The following is a 17,069-nucleotide window of genomic DNA, read 5'->3' on the forward strand; positions in this document are numbered from 1 at the left end:
ACATATACAATAGTCGTCATGAGCACATAAACAGTGCATCTGCTGATGGGTATGAGTGTATCATAGCCATGGGAGAGACAATCCTGTGTGAACATAAAGGTAGCAAAAATTGTTCATACATACAATTCATTGATGTTGCATGTTGTAGCCGTTTTTGTGCGTGGCCCTAAAGTAAGTTTGTATTTTTTGAAAATTTTTCTTAATTCATTAAAAAAAGAAAAAAAAATATCGATTTTAACCAGGCATCTAGGAATTTTTAAGCAAACTGTGAATAGCCTATATTTGATAATACTATTGGGATGATGTTTAGCAGTCATTAATGTTTTTTGCAATTTTTGAAACAGCCATGGGAGATACAATTTTGTGTAATTATTCAATAAAAAAAAAACTAGCTTTTTCAACTGAAAGTAAGGAATAACATTAAAACTCAAAACGAACAAAAATTGTTACGTATATGAAGGGGTTGCCCCCTCCTCAATACTTTGCTCTTTACACTGAAGTTTCTGGCACTTTTAAAAAGCTTCCTATTCTAATTAAACGGCCTGATAAGGGGGGCGTCCACTTTATATACGGAATAATTATGTTGTATAATTAATAATTAATGAATAATATTTAATGAATAATATTAATTATTATTCATTAATGAATAATAATTAATGTTGCTCCTTACTTTCAGTTGGAAAAACTCTTTTTTTTAAATTTAATTTGTGATCGTTTTTTCGAATAATGTTGGTAAATCAGACTAAGCCTCCATGAAAAATCCCCCCTCGTGGCAAATCCCTTCATGGAAAGTTCCTCCCACGTAAGATATATCCCTCTCCATAAAATTCCTTCTGGACAATTCCATCCTCCCTGAAAATTCCCCGCATTGTTCAATTTCTTGCAGAAGATTCAGCCTGAAAAATTATCCTTAGCAAAAGAAAGGGAATACAGGAGCTAATTAAGATGATGCATTATATAATGAAGCTAGAATTACACATGTCTTTAATTAAATGCTTTATTCTTTATGATGCAAACATGTCTTGCCTTGAATCCTTGCAGTTTCAGTCCTTGCTTATCCTTGCAGTTTCAGTCCTTGTGAGTTTTGCTTACAATTAAGAAAAACACAGTGCTAATTTACGTGCTTTAGAATATGGATCATTTATTATTAAAAACAACAGTCACAACCAAAGCCAGAATAAATGGTATTAATTCTACACAGGCCCTGATTTGTAGCTTTTCAAATGAAATTATTTTTTTTCAAGCATTTCTCTTTGCATTGTGGACTCATACATATTGTGGCCAAGTTATTCTCAAAGACCATACTGCCTTTGCATGGTGTAGAAATAACAGTTCAGTAGAATCCTTTTATTTGACAGTAAACCAACAAAAACACTTACCAAATATATAATTCTCTTACCAAATATAATAAGAGTCCTAAAACACAACTTATTACCTTGTGCATAGCTTTACAACCAGGAATGTAATTTGCTATGGGGCAGAGGGAAGGGCAACTTCCCCTCTCAGACCTCAGTTTGTCCCCCCAAGCTACAATTCAGTTTCTCAAAAAATCTTTTCAAAACTAAGATAAGCATGCATGATTCAAGCATCCACAGAAATAGGTCAGTTTTCTTTAGTATATCTTTACCTTTTTTTTGTTACTATATGCCTCATTTTTCAGTTTTCACTGCCATTTTCATGTGATTTGGGGAAATAAGTTCCCACTTTGTCTTCCAGTATTTTGATAAAATTACGCCATTGTTTTCAACTATGATGTAAAGTTCCAGAATTTGGATTTTTCCTCAAATCAAAATGTTTTCCTGATATCTGTATTTGAATTTTTTTGTGCAATAAACTTTGCTAATGTAAAATGAAAAATAGCAAAAGTAATAACAGAAACAGCAAACAGAAAAATTGAGTGAAAAATAACCAATTGCCTTTCTTCTACAGAATGATGGAAAAGGAGTTAAATTACAATTTCATTAATTAATTACTTCAACTGAATAGTTAATTACTTCAACTGAGAAAATTATAAACTAAAAAGGATTTTTATTTTTTCCTATGCCTCCTTTTTTTGGTTTTCAGTCATTTTTGTAGAAGGAAAGCAATATGTAATTTTTGGCTTTCTTTTTCTGTTTACTATTGTTCGATTACAATCGCAAAATTTATCAGGTAGGGAAAATGTTTGACATTTGAAAATAATATTTGAAAAAAAAACAAATTTTCATGGAATTAAATTCTTATAAATCCATACCTTTAGAATGTATTACTTTTGAATAATTGATTTATGGAGTAAATGATATGTTTTTAACTACTTTTTAAACACATTTCTAGTGATGGTCAATTTTTTGTGTGGTGACAAAAAAAAGTTAACTTTTGAGCCTCTTTAAGGGCTCAAAATGAAATTTCCCCCACAAGTTATTATTATTTTGGAAAAGAGCATAAAAAAAGCATAAGGCATAATGTATTCACTTTCTTCCTAGCTAACTTATGAGAAAAAAATGTATTTAATTTCAAATCCAATAGCAAATTGTACCATAGTTATGACATAAAAACTATGGAACAATGTATGGTACTTGTCTGTTATAGCACCTATGTATATAGTAGAACTGGTTTTCATTGAGTTTGAGATCTGTATTGAATGAATTAATCTCTGACTCATCCTAGTAAAATATCAGAAAATATGATGACAAACTGGTAATTTAGAAAGCAATTTGGGCTATATATTTTCACAATAGGGGGGGGGGGGGTAAATTATATTGGGTCTGTATAAAAAGTATGTTAGGTACAATTATTCTGCATATTCTGAAGTAAGAATTGTTTTCTAACTTCACACCCTACCCCCAAATGTATTCAAATACTCTACCTCTACTCTCTCCCCCCTAATGCATAAAGAAACAGCCCACATTATATATTTTCCATCTATTATGTCACTTGTCCTTGTTTGTCTCATGCTAAGCTGAAAGGAACTAAAAAACACAGTTCTAATTAGATTCTACATACATAGGTGCTATAACAGACAAGTACCCAATGAATCACTTTAGGGGCTAAAAAGGAATCCTCAAAGGTGAGAATATTTAGAATGAGGGTAAAATTCTAGTTTAGTGACTTTTGGCTATCTCAGAAAGGGGATAGGTTAGGAAAATGAAACTTTCAGGGATGGGTTTGAAGGCTAAAGTAGGCTATATCCTGGGAATGTATTTTGAAGTAGGCTACCTACTTCTACTCCCTCTCTCTCTAGAGGGTCCTGACCTTTGATGACCTTTAAAAATATGTGTGTTATAAAAGTGAAACCTTGCAAAATATATTCTGAATGAAGTAGGCTACAACAAAGTCATTTTCAGCTTCACAACTTTGCTCAATCCCAATTTATAAGGTTTTAAAGACATGCAAATACATTTCCTAAATTTTGAAAAAAACATTGATATGGCTCAAAATTCTACTCAAATAACAGGAATTGCATTTTCAGAACTAAAGGCAGAGAAAAGGCAACTGGTAACTGGAATTTTAAGGTGAAATATTATTCTGTCAAATTTCAATAGGTATAGCCTAGATCTGTCATGTAGGCAAATTTCGGGGCCCTCTAGAGGGAGAAGGAGTGGAGGTGGGTACTTTAAAATACCTTCCTGGGATATAAATTAGCCTTCCAACCCATCCCTGAAAGTTTCATTTTCCTAACCTAACCCCTTTCCAAGATAGCCAAAAAGTCAGTAACTATAATTTTACCAAAATATTTTCCTCTATTTTAACTAAGATATTGAGACTAACAAAGTTTCAAGAGAGGAACAGTGGGGTTTGGAGAGTAAGAGATGGTGCATTGACCAAAATTTCATAGTTAGTGATTCAACCAGCTTATTTTTGTCACTCTATTTGTCTTTTATACAATTTAAAATGTTTTAGAAAGCTAAAAAGTAAACTACCTCATCTTGTTTTTGCAGCTTCAATCCAAGAACAAATTCTTCATAAGTTCCAACTAAAACATCCATGCTTGCAGTTAATTTAATTTTGGCGCTGTTATATTGCCATCTAAAATTAAAGATCCTTCCACTATGAGGCCGTTGATTTATGAATTAAAATGGAAGAGTTGTGGGCATCAAGTAACGGCTAATTGTAGAAAAAGCCAAAACATGTAGTCCAATTCAGTGAGAAGCAAACCTGGGATCAATTCCCCCTTGTTTGAATTGTATAAAAATGATGTTAGTTCATTTGTTAATAGATATGTCTATCTATTATCCGTCCATGCGGCATTCCTAGGGTAGTAGAACCAAGCTAAGATAGTGATAGAACCTATAGTTTTCCACCGTGTTTGAAAGAAATGATAACAAACTGATTTTGATTCTTGGATTGCTGCTGAAGACGTTCACAGTGCCTAGCAATTTTTATGTAACTTTCTTGTCTAATGTCTCTGACCCACTCTAAGATGATTTGAATAAAACAAGCTATTTTGGAAGAACCTTCATTCCCATTATCAAATTCGAGAGAAGGTATGAAGTTGGTCTTGTTGACTGTATTATTAAAAATACATATGATATCCTGAGAAAGGATTGTATATATAACGTAACAGTTAGACCACATGATTGGTCAGTTGTTACCGAGGAAAGGACAGAATTAATTAACTTCGCTAAATATCTATTCATCACATTACTATACAAGGAATATGGTAGTAAGACAGATTTGTGTCGTGTTATTAATAGAAGAATCGCTACTCGTAAAAATTGTGTCTTTTGATTTAACCATTCAATAGAACAGGGCAAGATCTACATTAGTTCCCCCAATGACAATGAGAAGTTTATTCTCAAAGATAATATGAGAGATCGCCTCTGTTTCAAACAGAATATAATCAATGGTAGAAGCGCTAGTACCATCAGCGGGATGGATCGTGTTATTTTCGCAAACTATCCACACAGTTTCTTATCTGACAATTGTATATTTCCTTATGCGTCCTTTACTGAGACATCGAGGGTCGGTAACATCGAGGGTCCTGCGTGTTCTTGAACGAAAAACCACTTACGGACGCATTCACTACTACACATAAAACACCTTCAATATATTCCAGTCAACACTTTGTATTTGGAACTCTATCAGTTAGCACTAAGAAGTGAACTGGGTAATCCTTTAGCAATAACAAAAAGTTTGGCTGTGATTACATTTCATTTTCGATCCATTCAGTGAGATGGCTAATAGAAAATATTTTTGTTTGTACTGATATTCCGTTGATTTTTGAATTGAGCATGGAATAGTTGTGGGAAAAGTCAAGTCATGGCCAATTGTAGAAAAAGCCAAAAGAGATAGTGCAATTAAGTGGGCATCAAGTCAAGGTTAATTTTATCCCTTTGATTGCCGTTGTTACTGTCTCCCACTTATACTACACCTCTCATGATGCATGTCACTACACAATGCCGAACTAGAGTCAACCTTGTTGGAGGGTCTCCCCAGGGAATACACGCTGGTTGACAGTAGTTTACTTGAAAATTTTCAACTATACTTGATATGTTGCTACTCTTAGACCCGCTTATTGATATGTTGCTACTCTTAGACCAAGACAATGGGGTCATGGAATGGACCATTTTAGGGGTCGTTCGTTAATGTCCAGTTACGGTCTCGGCAATTGGTTTGCTGAGTTGTTTCGCTCTGCACTACCCCTTTTTAAAAAAAAAACATATTGCACCGGTTGCCGCAGCTTTTGCGTCCTCTACACTACATGATTGGGGTTCTGGGAAGGATTTTGTAGGAAGTGTTGAACAAATCCTCAAGTTTGGCTCGCGATCCCTCGGTGACCGATTGAAATCACGATAAAAATGCAAAAAGCTTAAAAAGGGTGTGAAACAATTTATCACTTATCAGTCTCAACTTAGGTCAGAAGCGTTAAACATCACTCTTGTCAAAGAAGAAAAAAAAGTAAAAATCGTTAGATCAAAAAAGGATTTTTTTTCTACAAATGGCATATTTACCACATAAATAATTTCATCCTTCAGCCACTTCATCTCTAAATCTTTTCAATGCGAAAAATGAATATGTGAGCATAAAACATGGTTATTATGAATAATTATATCCGCAACAACTGCTTTCTGAAAACCTACATTTTCAACTTTATTCCAGTGAAGACTATTTCATAGATTTGACTTCCACATTTATAGATTTGCAAGTGATTGTCAAAAATCTAACAATGACAAACCAAGTGCAGCCAAGGGGTTATCCTTTGAAAATTGTGTACTGCGCAATCTTTTTAGACAAATCAGTGTCTACATAAATGGAAGGTTTGTGAGCACAAGCAATAACCTTTCAAATTATGCAACTTCTAAACAATTCATGTTAATGACTCCAATGTCCTATAAGCTATTGAGGGTTTCGGCTATTGGATATCAATAAAAAAAGGACAATAACATTTGTAATATACTAAGAGACGTGACAGCTAAAGATATACATTTGGTTGGGACAATAATTCACGAGATATTTAATATTACCTTAATGGTTGCCTCTCAATGTTAAGGTTGATATAAAGCTACTATTTGCTCCGTCCAATTTTATTTTGCGAAAAGTACTTGGACCTGCACCTGATGCAACAGTATCTCTCATCTAGGCAAAACTCAATTTAAGAAAACAACAAGTTATGAATTCTGTTGCTTTCGAAATTGAGAAGTTAAAAGCTAGTGGAAATAATGTTAAATTACTCGCTCCACATATAATTATGAATCAACGACATATGGCCACGGATACAAGTAGCTATACCGATTCGTCATTTATCAATGGTGAAATTCCTTCAAACCTTGCTTTTGGCTTTGTATAAAGTGATAGCGCCATAGGATCATGGATCAGTTCTCCAAGAAGCCAATGAATCTTAATATAAATCAAACCTTCAGATTCAACGTTCCAGAAACTGTTATTTTCAATAAAACTCAATAAAACTTAACTCAATAAAAGAAAGGAATTTTTCTCAAATGAAAAAAGTGCTAATATTAAAAATTATAAAAAAAAATGAAATTATTGTGTGTAATGCGTGATTCAAACGTTCCCAAAATTACTTTATTATATAATAAATAAATCCTCCAAAGAGTTTGATTCATCAAGCTTGAAGGGAGAGTCATCAAAAGCCCTGTTAAATTAAAAGTGTATTTATATGGTAGCGGATATTTGCTCACTAAAGCCATTCAAGCCATTTCAATGGATAAGATAGGAGCTTGCAACACCGCATTATAAATTTAAACTTATGCCCATTCCACATTATAGTCACATCTGTCGATAAAAATGCAAATATTTACGAGCTACTCTGGATTTTACCGTGACACTTCACCATTTTCCTCAAGAAGCAAAAGATTTAAAATTTTAGATCATGGATGTCCATGCAGTTTTTGCTTCAATTGTCATGTTCTCTGCTGTTGCTGGCTATATGTATTTGAATTCTGATCAGTCACCTCAGCCAACACATATAGCTCCTGTTACCTGTAAATTTATGTAAGTCCTGATACTAGCCTGTATCTAGGCCTAACTTAGTCATTTTTATTCTCAATAGTTAACTAGCCTATCTGACTAGTATATTTCCTTCATATGATTCGTAAATCTTAATGCGTGTTTAACTTGAGGAATAAGATATATGTGGTAGAATATAGGATGAAGAATTTTTGTTTTCTTTAAAAGTAGCCTATTTGAGCTTCATCCTTTTCTTGACAATATCCAAGAAAACTGAATTAAGTTCTAAAATGTACTTTGAAAAACTATAAGGTAATTCCTAAAGGCCCTCTCTTCCCTTTAATCTGCTATTACTGTGCTGAAATTTGGGAAATTGACAAATGAATAGGGGGGGGGGGGATCTTGTGAAGTAAAGTAAAGTTATTACCTTAAATTGCAGCTCTAAGCAACCCAAGGATCCCTCCTTGTAGAGCTCCAGAATGATGACTTGAGTTGTATACAAACCTTGTTAATTTTTTCAAAGTTCTCATATCAGTTGTTTGTATATGAGCTCATAATTTATAAAACTAAGGCTTAAGGGGTCTGATTACTCAGACACTTCTTGATTATTAATCTAAGAATGAAAATTTAATCCACACACCTTCCTAAAACCACACTCTTCTTTTCTTAAAACTTTATCTTCAGCATCTCTAAGTCTAAAAAATGTCATCATTGGCTACAATTGCAAGGTACTTCCCCTTTTTAAGAAACCATATTCACAATCTTCAGTAGTTATATGGTATAGCCACCATATTAAAAAAAGAAGAAAACAGCTAATCTGCCAAATTATTAGTACCTGAGGCCTAATTAATTTTTAATCCATTTAGTATTATCTCTAATTCTTCCTCATAAAATAATCTTCCTTCATTCTCTTCTACATCATTACTTGTAAAAGTTTAGCACATTTTTTCATAACTTTAATGTTTTCTTCTGAGGAGGCCAACCAGTGTTAACATATTAGCCTATTTAAATATGATTTCAAAAATTAAAAACAAAGAATAGAAACATGAAAAATTGCTTAACAGAAGCATGCTGCATATTGTACAATAAGAGTTTCATTAGGCCTATTGTAACATTTTCTGTATAAGCTAGGCCAAGTATACAGAAAATACATTTTCTGTGTAGTTTTGTGTATAGCCTTGCATAGGAAGTTATCTGGAACAACAAGGAGGAAAGGGGTTCTCTAATTAAAACACAGCTTACTACATTTGGAAATGTTGAGGCAGATTTGAGTGATATTTTTATTTTGTGAGGCAGTAAAACTCTACTTTAGCTACTATTGGCTATCTTGGAAAGGGGTTAGGTTAGGAAAATAAAACTTTCAACAATGGTTCTATGAAGGTAATTTAAAGTACCTACCTCTTCTCCTTCTAGGCTACATGTAGAGGGTCCTGACTGGTAAATTTATGACAGTTCATATTATTGACTTACCAATAAAGTGAATATAGCATTTGATGGTTTTTTTTACACTTTTTATGAATATAATAATTGCTTTTATTGCTAATCAAATTTGAGCACTTTTTGACCTAACCTTTTTATAAATAATTTTGGCACTGAGAAAATGTTGTATTTTTTTTTGTCAAGCCACAACCAAGCTTCCTGGCACTCTGCATTGGAATTTTAATTAATAGTGTAGAGTGTTTAGAGGGATATGGTCCAGGATTCTGCTGAAGACCTACTTGGTCATCAGACATATAAGCATTTTCCATAAATGGAGGGATTGTTTGTGGCCTAAAAATCATGTTTGTAGTTCCTTGTTCTGATTCTACTAGTCTGGACTGAGGTTGACAGTTCCTCACAAACATCCTTGAACCAGATTGGTCCCCAAATATAGAGGGGCTTGTCCCAATGATAATGTTTCTGACAACCTGAAATAAGAACACCTTTGTTATTCAAATCCCTCAGTATCAAGGCTATCTGCAAATATTCTTGAAGGGAGAAGGCAAGAGCCTATGTTATCTTTTATTTTTTTAAGAACAAGAGTGATAAAACAATTCCTTCTTTACAAAATCATTAAGTAAATTATAGATAGTAATTATATGTATTGCAAGTTATTTCATATCTTTTTATTTAATAATATATTGAGGATATCATTTATTAAGTGATTAAGCCATGATGATATGTTTAGTTATTAAAGAGAAATCTTCTGCTTTGGAAGCTGTGGGAAATTGTGTCTGATATATGGGGAAGAAGTTAATTTATTGAATTTTTAATTTTTTTAACAGTTTTTCTTGGAAATCAGGTTTAGCAGTAAAACAACCTGTAAAGTAATTTCATTCCTTAAAATATTTATTATTTTTATTAATGAAAATAAAACTTTTCACAAGTTTCAAGATAATACTTCTTAGATTTTGAGTATATTAGTTTTAAAATTCTTTTTCAATGGAAAACCTAAAAATAAATGGCTCATTTGAAGACTATCAAGTTTAGCTTTCTATTTCTAGCTTTCTAAGTTATGTAAGACTCTACTGAAAATCTATAAGGGCTATTTTGGAAGCATGGATTTCATAAAAATCCGTGCGTATTATTCAAGTGTGTATTATTAAGTCAAGTGTGTATTATTAAGAACTATAGAAAAATTTAGGACAAATTGCTTTAATACATACCTTATCAGATTTTGGCCCTTTTCCAGTAAAAAAGGGCAAACTTGTTACAGCTTTGCATCATCATTTGTGTCAGCTTTTGCATCAATACATGTTGGAGCATCATTGGTGAAATAAGCATCACAAGAAATGTCCTGAATGGAGAAATACTCTTGGGATGTCTGAAAGACAAAAACTGTATAATAAGATATTAATAGTTCTAAATTTAGAAATACCATGTATATGAATAAGACAAGGGCTAAGTAGACTTCAAATCTCAGCCTTAATGCTGGGACGCACATTGGGATTAGTTCTTCATTGTGTCAGTATTGATTCTAATATAAGTAGTAATTTAAAAAAATAATGGTTCATGAGAAGTATATAATTTGGGTTATATATTTGTAGATTAGGGAGGGGGGATAAAGTATAGTGGAAGTGTCCTCAAATATGTCAAACATAATTTTCTGCATATTACAAAGTAAGAATTATTTTCTTAAAATGTTCCCTTTTCAATTTTTCCTTAATTCAATTTTTCCTTAATTTCGTATTTATTTGTTATAGCCTAGTATCAACCATTATATTTATAAATACTGTTAAATAAAGGTTAATATTTGTTTATTATGCTATTTGGTCTAAATGAGACTAGGCTATATACAAGATTGCCCTTAGCAGAGGTAGGTTATGAAAAGCAATGTAAATAACAAATTAACTTACATCAAATCTGTCAATTTTGTGGTCTTCAAGCTCTAAGTTGCTGATTCTTGGGAATTTCTTTTGCCTTGTTTGAGTCAATTTATCTAAAAAGTTAGATGGTGGAAAAGAATCCACTTTTCCCTTTTGTCACTACCACTTCCACTTGTTTTTTTCAAATCTGATTTTTCTCTGATGTACTTATTCTAGAATGAAAACCACTTATTTTTTACACAAGTACCATTCAGTTCCACCCCAGCATGAGGTTTAAAGCCTAGGTCCTTCAGGGTGGAACTAATGTGTCCCATGTGTTTTCTACTAATAAAGTATCTTTGTATCGCTTATCATATTTTGTGTACAGGTAGAGAAAGTCTTGCACAGTTGCGATAAGACTTTCCCAAAAGGTAAGAGATATGCCATTCCACACTTCCATTTTTTGGTGTTTCAAATGATCTGCCTTGAATCTTGACTTGGATTGGTCAGCCATAAAAAAATAAGTTTCAGAGTTGAACTGTGTTCAACTTCAAAAATTACGATCGAGAAACATAATTGGCGCTGTTATTTTGATTTTATCGATAAGTGTGACTATAATGTGGAATGGGCATTAATTTAAATTTGAATACATTATATTTTTTAGAAGAAAGCTGAACAAGCTGATTAGGAGCCATTTATGATTAATAATTATCGATAGTCTGTTATTTTTCGTATCATTTGTCATTTTCTGATCCTTGAGAGGGAACAGAGATATTTTGTTTTCTGTAAAGATATGTCATATCAAAAATTGCATTTCTAGGTCACAATTTAATATAGATGGCGTTATTTCATTTTGTAAAACCAGAATAAATAAGAAATGAGTAAAAAAGAAATGGAGGCTAAAATAATGGGAATTGATTGACTTGAATTAACTATACTTAAAGGACCAGTTACTGAAGATTTTCTTTAATTTAAAAGTCGATTTTGTCTCAGTTATTCTTACCTAAAAAAAGGTAAGGTAAAGGATACAGCAAATATGATGCTGATCTCCATCTAAAAGCTCTTCATCCAGGAAGTACAATGGAGGGATGGGGGCCCGCCGTCCTGTGCTTTCGCACCCCCATAACATCCTATGACCATTGATATAATATCAGTCATGAATTAAAAAATAGAAAAAGTAGTAAATAGTAGTAAAACGGTAAGTAGTTACTAAGGTAACTTAGCAATTGTGCACAAGAAGATATGCTAGAACAAAGAGACATTTATAGATAACTAATCTAATTTTTTTTATGGTTTAAGTCGCGTTTGCAATGATTCATCCCCATCCCTTCCTGATCGTTCCCCATATAGCCATAGGACACATGGACAATCAAACTAGAAAAAAACATCTAACCTTAACAAAGAAACAATAAATAACTTAAACAAAATAATCCTTAAACGCAAAATGTAAATTTCATACAATGCAGAAGTACTGATGAGGTTCCAGTTCTGTTTTACATTTTAACAATCTCATTTAGAAACAATTGATGAGTTTTCATTAGAAGCTCAAAAATACAAGACTATCGTACTTTAGCTGAGTTAACATACTCGGAAATTAAAACGACCTTGAAGATTATGCAGAATATATACTTTTTCATTTCAAGAATAATAAAAAAAAAATCAGAAGTGGATATACATTACTGTTTTATAAAACAGAAGTGAAGAAAGAACAAAATGAAAAGCCAAAAGCAAGCTCTAAAATAGTAGGGATAAAGGAAATTAGAAAAAAATAAGTGATACAAGAACACTTTGTGATGCCATCAGCAGTGGTCATATAAACACATTAACGTGTCTAGACAAACAATGATGCAAAAAAACTGAAATTCTTACTTATAATATACAGCATATTTATGTTAATCATATTAACATGTAAATTACTATTATTCTTTACTTTTTCAACTCCTTTAAAATAGTATTTTTTACCCAATATTCAGTACAATCACACCGGCTGAACTTCAAGTCTCCACCAGCCAATATTTCAAGTCTGCACACACGCACACACACAGTATAATCGGTTCTGTATTTGCGACAGACAAATATTCCCGTCATGAGGGAGCGGAGAACATTGTCAGGGTAACAAGTATAATTTTGAAAAACAGCACTAAATAAGGAAGCTAAAGTTGGCATTTTTATTTTACGTTAGGCTTGTTTATAGCCTAGGGCTATATAGAGGGGAGTGGCTTGTTCTGATGAATTGTCACAAACTTGACTCTAACTTTAATTAAATAAAAAAAAACAAAAAAAACTGAAAGTAAGGAGCGACATTAAAACTTAAAACGAACAGAAGTTGCTTCGTGTATGAAAGGGGCTGTTCTCTCATCAACGCCCTGCTCTTTACTCTAAAGTTCGACTCTTTCTCTCAACTCTACTTTTTAAAACAGTAAAAAACTTTAACGTAAAGAGCGGGGCATTGATGAGGGAGTTTTTTTATTTAATTTCTGAACGTTTTTGAATTAATGCATGTTTTGATATTGGCTCTCCGCAGATGAATAACTAAAACGAAATTTGCAATTTTTTTTTTGGCTAAATGGCTTTCTCATAGTTTTGATCGAATAACATTGAGAAAATAAGGAGCGGGGGAGGAGGCCTAGTTGCCCTCCGATTTTTTGGTTACTTAAATAGGCAACTAGAACTTTTAATTTTTTACGAACGTTTTTATTAGTAAAAGATATACGTAACTTACAAATTAGCTTACTTAACGAACTTCTGTATTCGCATGTTTTTATTACATATATGAGGGGGTTCACCCCCTCGTCAGTACCTCGCTCTTTGCACTAAAGCTTAAATTTTCTCCCAATTCCTTATGAACTACCCCTGAATCACAAAGGCCGCAGAATAAATAGTTTAAATAACTAAAAATACAATAGCGCAATGAGCAAGGTATTAGGAGGAGGTGAATCCCTCATATGCGTAATAATTTCTGTTCGTTTTAGGTGTTAATGCTGCTCCTTACTTTCAGTTGAAAAAAACTTTTTCATATTTATTTTTTCATTGTTTTTTTTAATAATGCTAGAAAATCCTGCGCTCCGTTCATGGAAATTTTCCTCCCCCATGACAAATTCCTCGATGGAAAATTCCCCCAACATATCTCCCTCTTCTCAACCCCTCCTCCAAAACCAAAAAATTCCCCTGAAAACGTCTGTACACTTCCCAATAACCAAATACTATAAGTAAGCACTGGTCAAAGTTTGTAACTTGTTGCCCCTCCCACGGGGAACGTGGGGGAATAAGTCGTCCCCAAAGACATAGTTATAAGGTTTTTCGACTATGCTGAATAAAATGGCTATCTCAGAATTCTGATCCGGTGACTTTGGGAAAATAATTAGAGTGGGAGGGGGCCTAGGTGCCCTCTAATTCTTTTGGTCGCTTAAAAAGGGAACTAGAACCTTTCATTTCCGTTAGAATAAACCCTCTCGCAACATTCTAGGATCACTGGTTCGATACGATCACCCCTGGAAAAAAACAAATAACTCGCATCCGTGATCTGCCTTCTGGCAAAAATACAAAATTACACCTTTTTGTAGATAGGAGCTTGAAACTTCTACAGTAGGGTTCTCTGATGCGCTGAATCTGATGGTGTGATTTTCGTTAAGGTTCTATGACTTTTAGGGGTATTTCCCCTTATTTTCTAAAATAAATTAAATTTTTTCAGGCTAGTAACTTCTGATGAGTAAGACTAAACTTGATGAAACTTATATATTTAAAATAAGCATTAAAATGCGGTTCTTACGATGTAGCTATTGGTATCAAAATTCCGTTTTTTAGAGTTTTGGTTACTAATGAGCCGGGTTGCTCCTTACTACAGTTCTTTACCACGAACTGTTTGATTAAATATAAAAAACAAGTTTTTTCAAGTGAAAGTAAGGAGCAACATGAAGAATTAAAACAAACAGAAATTGTTACGTATCTGAGGGGGGTTACCCTCTCCTCAACACGTGACTTTTAACGCTAAAGTTTTTTTGTGCTTTTAAAAAAGCTTCTTATTGTTCTAATTAAACGAACCTTGTGTTTAAGGAGTTGTTCTTAAAGAATTGGGACAAAATTCAAACCTTAGTATAAAGAGTAAGGCGTTGAGAAGGGGTCAGCCCCCCTCATTTGCGTAATAATTTCTTTTCGTTTTAAGTTTTAATGTTGCTCCTAACTTTCAATTGAAAAAAAATTATTTAATTTCTGGTTGTTTTTAAATAATGCCAGGAAATCTGGCTCCGTCTCCACGGGAAAATCCCTCCTCCCCATTAATTTGTTCTCTAGACCAGTGGTTCTTAAACTTATTTACACTATACCCCTTTTTACCCACACAACATTTTAGGTACCCCTTCTCAGTTACCGGTACTAAGCAAACTATAGCTAAAATATAAATAAAATTGCCTGTCCTAGTGTCAAAGGATTGTTTCATTTTTTTATTGGCCGGTCGTGTCCCCCCTAAAATTTTTTGCGTGTCCCCATGTGATACGCGTACCACAGTTTGAGAACCTTCTGTTCTAGACAACTTAATCCTGGTGAAAATTTACCCCGGACAATTACTCTTAACATCTCCACGGGTAAATGGAGTCGGCAAAGAGAAAGCAAGACATAAGAAGAATTTAGAATAGGAATATTCGCAAAGCTCCCCCAACGTAAAATTTCCCCTGAAAAACTGACCCCCTAGAAACTTCCCTCCCCATGGAAAATCCCTCCAGCAGAAAATTCGTCCCCCACCTGAAAATGTATGCATACTTCCCAATAACAAATACTATATATAGGCATGTAGACAATGGGCATATGTTATAACTTAGACCTTTCCCCAGGGACTGCAGGGAATCATGTTATCTCCAAAGGGTTAGTTTTCCGGCCTTTCAACTATGCTAAACAAAATGGCTATCTCAAAATTTTGATCGGGCGATTTTGAGAAAAATAAGCGCTTGAGGGGGCCTAGTTACCGTCCAGTCTTTTTGGTCACTTAATAGGGGCACAAGAACTTATGCTTTTCATTTAAATGAGCCCTCTTTCGATATTCTAGAACCTCTAGCTCGATACGATCACACCTAAAAAAAGGAGAAATGAACGTTATCCTTGATCTATCTTCTGGCAAAAAATTACAAAAGTCTACATTTTGGCAGATAAAAGCAGTAAACCTCCAGAGTAGAGTTCTCTCATACGCTGAATCTGATGGTGTGATTTTCATTAAGAGTCTATGAAACTCAAGGGGTGCTTTCCTTATTTTTGAAAATTTTCTCAGGCTACGTAGCCTTTGATGGGTAGAACTATGCTTAACGAAACTTAAATTTCTGGAATCTGTATAATCATTAATATACCTATTTTTAGCAAATTCCGTTTTTAAGTCTCTGTTGCTATTGAGCTGGGTTGCTTCTTACAGTTTGTTACCACGAACTGTTCGATCTAGTGGCTTCACTTTAGGCACAGCCCATGGCTTGTGAGCTTCCCAAAATCAACTGACTAATACAATTTCCACAACAAAAGAAACTTTGTAGCTACCACCCCGTCAGTTTTTGATTAGCCTTATTTTATATAAAGCAATATTTCTCGACAGATTCATCCTTTCACTTGAACACGACTGCATTAAATTTTATGAATTCAAATATTATACTACAGTGACTGATTTCGGTCTGTGGTAGAGAAAGTAGACCCAACCTACAAAGCTTAAGTACGGTAGATTCTCCAAAGCATCGGGTCTCATACTCTTTTTGAGTGATGCATGTGCATTTGCTAAGGACAGTATCACGTCATCCACTGTTTCCTACGTAAAGTAATGATGCCTAGAAGAATTACCTGGCTCTTTTTTAGGGATACTACTACCTTCGCTGAGCACAAATCAGAGGAGATTTTAGGGGGGATAAGAGGTGGCACTTTCCCCGGGTGTAGAAATTTTAGGGGTTCAAATCTTCAAATAAATAATTTAACGGTTATAATCATTTTATAATCTTTGAAACTTTAGTATTATTTAAAATAGAGTAGGGTGCAGTTGGGAGTAAGTATAAGCAAATTGAATCTGAAATGTTCATTTTTCCAACATTTTCATTACCATTCTTTGAAACAAAAGTAGACCCAATTTAGTCGATTTTGAGGTTTTTTTCTGGTATTTTGTATTCAAATTTTGTAAAAATTAGATTTATGTTAAAATTTAGCGTGATAATTTTTGGGAGGCAGGAGGTGAAGGGTACTAATTAAGATTTTGCCCCGGGCGCAAGAGGCCAGAACCGCCACTGGTTCATCGACTTTTCCTAATATGGAATTATAGAGAAATGTCCGGCCTTTTTAATGGATAGTCCAAGGTCATTGACTGTAGGCTAGATGAAGAAATGTTGCTGAACTCTTTATCTATTACGAGGACTCGTCATTAATACAGCTAAGAATGATAAA

The 17,069-nt window shown here is 33.7% G+C and overlaps 2 protein-coding genes and 1 long non-coding RNA gene across 5 annotated transcripts in view; 1 reads left to right on the top strand and 2 right to left on the bottom strand.

Moving 5' to 3' along the window:
- LOC136034139 (p21-activated protein kinase-interacting protein 1-like) overlaps positions 1–4,005 on the bottom strand; it is a 43,544-nt gene extending 39,539 nt beyond the window's left edge. The window contains exon 1 of the mRNA XM_065715315.1: positions 3,900–4,005. Coding sequence (XP_065571387.1) covers positions 3,900–3,965 — 66 coding nt within the window. The 5' untranslated portion in view covers positions 3,966–4,005. The remainder of the gene's footprint in view (positions 1–3,899) is intronic.
- A 3,266-nt stretch (positions 4,006–7,271) lies between these two features.
- LOC136034142 (uncharacterized) overlaps positions 7,272–17,069 on the top strand; it is a 142,752-nt gene continuing 132,954 nt past the window's right edge. The window contains exon 1 of one of the 3 annotated variants that reach the window (XM_065715324.1): positions 7,272–7,431. The gene's annotated coding sequence lies outside the window, so the exon portion shown is untranslated. The remainder of the gene's footprint in view (positions 7,432–17,069) is intronic. The other 2 variants (XR_010619122.1, XR_010619121.1) reach the window with 2 other exon arrangements.
- Positions 8,786–10,875, bottom strand: LOC136034143 (uncharacterized). Its single transcript, XR_010619123.1, has 3 exons — positions 10,722–10,875; positions 10,032–10,189; positions 8,786–9,293 (listed from the first exon to the last, which is right to left on the bottom strand). It is a non-coding gene; the product is annotated as an uncharacterized LOC136034143 (long non-coding RNA).

Source organism: Artemia franciscana, chromosome 12 (genome assembly GCF_032884065.1).
Source record: "Artemia franciscana chromosome 12, ASM3288406v1, whole genome shotgun sequence".
Classification (NCBI taxonomy): Eukaryota; Metazoa; Arthropoda; class Branchiopoda; order Anostraca; family Artemiidae; genus Artemia; species Artemia franciscana.